At 44.8% G+C, this 6,018-nt stretch overlaps 1 protein-coding gene across 1 annotated transcript; it reads right to left on the reverse strand.

Annotated features, from left to right (window-relative positions):
• Positions 1-3,298: 3,298 nt before the first annotated feature.
• On the reverse strand, positions 3,299-3,918 carry LOC308606708 (large ribosomal subunit protein uL22-like). The gene has a single exon (XM_081217944.1). It carries the CDS (start codon positions 3,888-3,890, stop codon positions 3,336-3,338), a length of 555 nt encoding a protein of 184 aa, XP_081074070.1. The 5' UTR covers positions 3,891-3,918; the 3' UTR covers positions 3,299-3,335.
• Between the last annotated feature and the right edge of the window lie 2,100 nt (positions 3,919-6,018).

Below are 6,018 nucleotides of genomic sequence, written 5' to 3' on the forward strand. Positions count from 1 at the left end.
ACTAAGATCCCGCATGCCGCTCAGCACGGCCAAAAATAAATAAATAAATAAATAAAATAAAATTTATATGGATGTGCAAAGGGCCAAGAAGAGTCAAGACATTTCTGAAGAACTAAGATATCAAGGCTTTATTACATTTTTTTTTAATTTGGTTGCGCCAGGTCTTAGTTGCGCCATGCGAACTCTTAGTTGTGGCATGTGGGATCTATTTCCCTGACCAGGGATCGAACCCGAGCCCCCTGCATTGGGAACACAGAGTCTTATCCGCTGTGCCACCAGGGAAGTCCCTCAAGCCTTTATTACATTTTTTTTTTTTTTTTTTTCAGTACGCGGGCCTCTCACTGTTGTGGCCTCTCCCGTTGCGGAACACAGGCTCCGGACGCGAAGGCTCAGCGGCCATGGCTCAAGGGCCTAGCCGCTCTGCAGCATGTGGGATCCTCCCGGACCGGGGCACGAACCCGTGTCCCCTGCATCGGCAGGCGGACGCTCAACCACTGCGCCACCAGGGAAACCCTTATTACATTTTAAAGTTATAATAATTAATAAAATGTGATTGGCTCAGGATCAGTGAAACAGACTAGGAGCTCAGAGAAAGAGCTGTGCATATATAAAAGCCTAATATACGTACATTGGGTAAAGAAGGGACTATTGGGAAAAATGAAAATAGATTCCTATACTACACCACATCCAAAACTAAATTATGGGTGAATTTAGGCCTTAACTGTGAAAGGGAAAACTTTATATTTTTTAGAAGGAAATCTAGGCAACTATCTTTATGACCAAGGTGAAGAGCTTTGGTAAATCTTTCATAAATTTAACTACATTAAAATTGGGACTTTTGGGGCTTCCCTGGTGGCTCAGTGGTTGAGAGTCCACCTGCCGATGCAGGGGACACGGGTTCGTGCCCCGGTCCGGGAAGATCCCACGTGCCCCTGAGCGGCTGGGCCCGTGAGCCATGGCCACTGAGCCTGTGCGTCCAGAGCCTGTGCTCCGCAACGGGAGAGGCCACGGCAGTGAGAGGCCCGCGTACCACAAAAAAAAGATTAGCACAAGAGTCAGGACTGTGGTTACCTCTTTGGGAGCAGGAGGAAGACGTTGGCAACATCCGCGAAATGGCTATTGGGCATTCTTTTTATTAATATTATTTGAGCTGAACGTATGCATTATGTACGGTAGTTCCTCTAGCGACAAGCAGCTACTGCGGCACGGGCGCGGGCACCACAGTCAGGAGGAAGCCGCGTCCTGGGGCAGGACTGCGGGCAGGTGTGGATGCAGGTGCGGGCGCGGGGCCCCTGCCCTCGGAGCAGGTTCCTCCGGTGCTAGGCCCGGGAACTGCTGCAGCTCAGCCTGTTTACCTGGAGAAAGCTGGGCCGTATTTATGGAAAAGTATTTATGGGCAGCCAGATATGCCCACTGCACGCCTGGGCGCTGGAGGGCTGCCCGCCACCTGCCCCGCCCGGGAGGCCCTGACTCGGGACAGCGTGGCCCTGAGGGGTGTCCGGGCGGGGGCTTCGGTACCACGTGAAACCCAGTAAGTTAAGCGAGGAGCAGCTGCTTCCTCGAAAAAGAAGAAAGAAAAACAAAACAAAAATAAGTAGCTGAAAAAATGCGTCTTGCTGCTGTGAGGGAGTAGACGGGGAGGCGGGGGATGTGGAAGCAGGGAGCTCTTCGGCGAGGCTGTGCAGCGGCTGGGACTCCGTGAGTGCAGGGGACGTGGGAGGGGCTTTAGGGCCGCCAAGGCCATGGCCCTCCCCTCTGGCGGGAGCTCTACCGCCTGCTGGCCCTGTGAGCCTGAGCTACTTACACCCTCAGTGTCCACAGCAGAAAAATGTGCACGCTCACCGTGCCTGCCCTGTGCCGGCCGAAGTGCCTCTCGGCACAGCGCCTGGTGCTTAGGACCGTCCCAGGGCCACCGCGCGGGGCTGCCCGGAAGGAGGGGAGCTTTCTCTAACCCAGCAGCATCAGTCAGCCTGTCAAGCCCTGTGCCTGCCAGCTTGTGTGCCCGGAAGGAAGAGTCTTCTTGTTTGAATCGGCATAAAAGTTAGTGGTGGCCCCGCATATGCTCAGAAAACAGAAGTTACCCCTGCCATGTTCGTAGGAGGGAGGGATGTAGGTGTTGATATCAATGGCCGCAAGGAAAGCAATAGGCCTGTCCCAGGAGCTGAGAGATTTGGTTACCCCTCCTGTGCTTGAGAAGGACGCCACCCGAACCTCTGTCAGGTGCTTTCCCCACCTGCAGGTAGCTGGAAAGCTTGCAGGTAGCCTCCCGCACGCCTGTGGGTACAAAATGATGCCTTTCACAGTGGGCACTAACTCCCAGAGCCTGTGCCTACCTGGTCTGTACGACACAGGGACTCCTGCCCCCTGGTGGCCAGTATGGATTCTGCACACTCCCTCGAAGCTCAAACAGCCAGGCACCTTCAGTCTCAAGCACAGGCAAACCATATCTGAAAAGCACGTTTGCTTTTGGAGGGCAATGTTATTTACTCTCTTATGCTACTATACTTCTAGCACTTCTGGCCGAAATCATAGGAACTTATGCTTTAGAAAAAAGCAAATCGAACGCACTGTACTATTTTCAGATTCCTTTTTCCTAAAATCCTGTACAGATTTGCCAGGGGTTTTTGTATTTTCCCTTTAAAGTTGAGTGTTACCTGTCCTCTTTCTGCCAGCACATTACGCGCTGGACTCGTTTCTCCACAACTGGGGTCACCAGAGACCTTGTCACGTTGGTTTTAGGGGCTAGACTAGAACCAAAAAAGCCCACTTAAATTAAAAAGAAAAAAATATGGTAAAGGGAATTCCCTGGCGGTCCAGTGGTTAGGACTCCACACTTTCACTGCTGGGGCCTGGGTTCAATCCCTGGTCAGGGAACTAAGATCCCTCAAGTCGTGTAGCATGACCAAAAAAAAGAAAAAAAATTATGGTAAAATATACATAAGATGTACATTTTAGCCATTTTAAAGTGTACAGTTCCATGGCATTAAGTACATTCACATTGTTCTACAACCATCACCACCATCCACCTCCAGAACTTTTTTCATCTTCCCAAACTGAAACTTGGTACTTATTAAACAATTACTCTCCATCTCCTAGAACCACCATTTACTTTCTGTCTCTACGATTTTGACTACTCTAGGTACAAGTATGTATATTTTTGATTTTCACAGGTGGGCTTTTATATTATGACTCTGCTGTCTTATTATATATTCACACTGTGCAAAATGAGGAGTTCATTCCTTTATATATATATATATATATATATATATATATATATATATATATATATATATATATATTTTTTTACTTTTATTTGCATTTATTTTTTGCAGCATTTATTCCCGGGCCATAAGTTTTTGTTTCTTCAATTTCTTCTGGGATATCTTTTTCTTCTGGGCAACCTCCTCCTCTGGTTTAGGAACAATCTGTTCTTTTTCAGTAAGGATCATCTCAATGTGGCACGGAGAGCTCATGTATGGGTTGATCCGACCATGAGCTCTATAAGTCCTGCGTCGCATCTTGGGGGCTTTGTTCACCAGGATATGCTCAATGACCAGAGAATCTACATCCAAGCCCTTAAGTTCAGCATTACTCTCTGCATTTTTGAGCATGTGCAGTAAAAATTCAGCACTCTTTTTGGGCCACCGACCCTGCGTCCAGCCCCACTGTTTGGCCTGGGCACACCTACCAACTCCACCATTGTAACGACGGAATGGCACACACTGCTTCTTTAAAGTGACATCCTTCAGATACTTGGTGGCTTTTCGGATATGCATACCCTTAATGGCCTGGGCTGTTTCACGAGTGTTCTTAAAGTGAACACGAAGATTTGAACCTCTCGACTTGCATGATTTTGTGGGATTTTCTGGGTCAAGTGAATAGCGAACCATTTTTAGAGGTCACCTCAGGCCGCTGACCGGAAAAAAAAGCCCTTTATATATATTTTTAAATATTTATTTATTTGGCTGCGCTGGGTCTTAGTTGTGGCATGCGGGATTTCATCCCATCACTTTTGTTTTTACTTGTGCTCTAAAATCTAGGAAGAATTTTTTATTATGGTAAAACATACATAAAATTTCCCATTTTTTTCCTTTTTTAAGTGTATAATCCAGTGGCATTAATTACATTCACAGTGTTCTGCAACCTTCACCACTATCCATTTCCAGGACTTTTTCATCATCCCAGACAGAAACTGTACCCATTAAACAATAAGTCCCCATCTTCCCTCTCCTCCCCCAGCCCCTAGTCACCTCTCCTCTACTTTCTGTCTTTATGATTTTGAATCCAGGAAGAAGTTAATGTTATTTCCTTTTCTTTCTTTTTCTTCAATCAGAGAAGAAAAAGTAATAAAAGGAATACAAATTGGAAAAGAAGAAGTAAAACTGTCACTGTTTGCAGGTGACATGATACTATACATAGATAATCCTAAAGATGCTACCAGAAAACTACTAGAGCTAATCAATTAATTTGGTAAAGTTGAAAGAGGATACAAAATTAATGCACAGAAATCTCCTGCATTCCTATACACTAACAACAAAAGATCAGAAAGAGAAATTAAGGGAACAATCACATTCCCCATTGCAACAACAAAAAGAATAAAATACCTAGGAATAAACCTACCTAAGGAGGTAAAAGACCTGTACTCAGAAAACTATAAGACACTGATGAAAGAAATCAAAGATGACACAAACAGATGGAGAGATATACCATGTTCTTGGATTGGAAGAATCAATATTGTGAAAATGACTATACTACCCAAAGCAATCTATAGATTCAATGCAATCCCTATCAAATTACCAGTGGCATTTTTTACAGAACTAGAACAAAAAATCTTAAAATTTGTATGGAGACACAAAAGACCCCGAATAGCCAAAGCAGTCTTGCAGGAAAAAAACAGAGCTGGAGGAATCAGACTCCTTGACTTCAGACTATACTACAAAGCTACAGTAATCAAGACAATATGGAACTGGCACAAAAACATAAATATAGATCAATGGAACAGGATAGAAAGCCCAGAGATAAACCACTCACTTATGGTCAACTAATCTATGACAAAGGAGGCAAGGATATACAATGGAGAAAAGACAGTCTCTTCAATAAGTGGTGCTGGGAAAACTGGACAGCTATATGTAAAAGAGTGAAATTAGAACACTCCCTAACACCATACACAAAAATAAACTCAAAGTGGATTAGAGACCTAAATGTAAGACTGGACACTATAAAACTCTTAGAGGAAAACATAGGAAGAACACTCTTTGACATAAATCACAGCAAGATCTTTTTTCTGAGCCACCTCCTAGAGTAATGGAAATAAAAACAAAAATAAACAAATGGGATCTAAATGAAACTTAAAACCTTTTTGCAAAGCAAAGGAAACTACAAACAAGACAAAAAGACAACCCTCAGAATGGGACAAAATATTTGCAAACGAATCAATGGACAAAGGATTAGTCTCTAAAATATATAAACAGCTCATGCAGCTCAATATGAAAAAAACAAACCACCCAATCGAAAAATGGGAAGAAGGCCCAAATAGACATTTCTCAAAAGAAGACATACAGATGGCCAAGAAGCACATGAAAAGATGCTCAACATCACTAATTATTAGAGAAATGCAAATCAAAACTACAGTGAGGTATCACATTACACCAGGTAGAATGGGCATCCTCAGAAAATCTACAAACAACAAATGCTGGAGAGGGTGTGGAGAAAAGGGAACCCTCTTGCACTGTTGATGGGAATGTAAATTAATACAGCCACTATGGAGAACAGTATGGAGGTTCCTTAAAAAACTAAAAATAGAATTACCATATGACCCAGCAATCCCACTACTGGGCATATACCCAGAGAAAATCCTAATTCAAAAAGACACATGCGGGCTTCCCTGGTGGCGCAGTGGTTGAGAGTCCGCCTGCCGATGCAGGGGACATGGGTTCGTGCCCCGGTTCGGGATGATCCCACATGCCGCAGAGGCTGGGCCCGTGAGCCATGGCCACTGAGCCTGCGCGTCCGGAGCCT

This window comes from Mesoplodon bidens, assembly GCF_964165515.1.
Source record: "Mesoplodon bidens genome assembly, chromosome: 19".
Taxonomy (NCBI): Eukaryota; Metazoa; Chordata; class Mammalia; order Artiodactyla; family Ziphiidae; genus Mesoplodon; species Mesoplodon bidens.

Coding starts and splice junctions, on each gene's coding strand:
- LOC308606708 (XM_081217944.1), bottom strand. CDS start 3,890: ATGGTTCGCTATTCACTTGACCCAGAAAATCCCACAAAATCATGCAAG.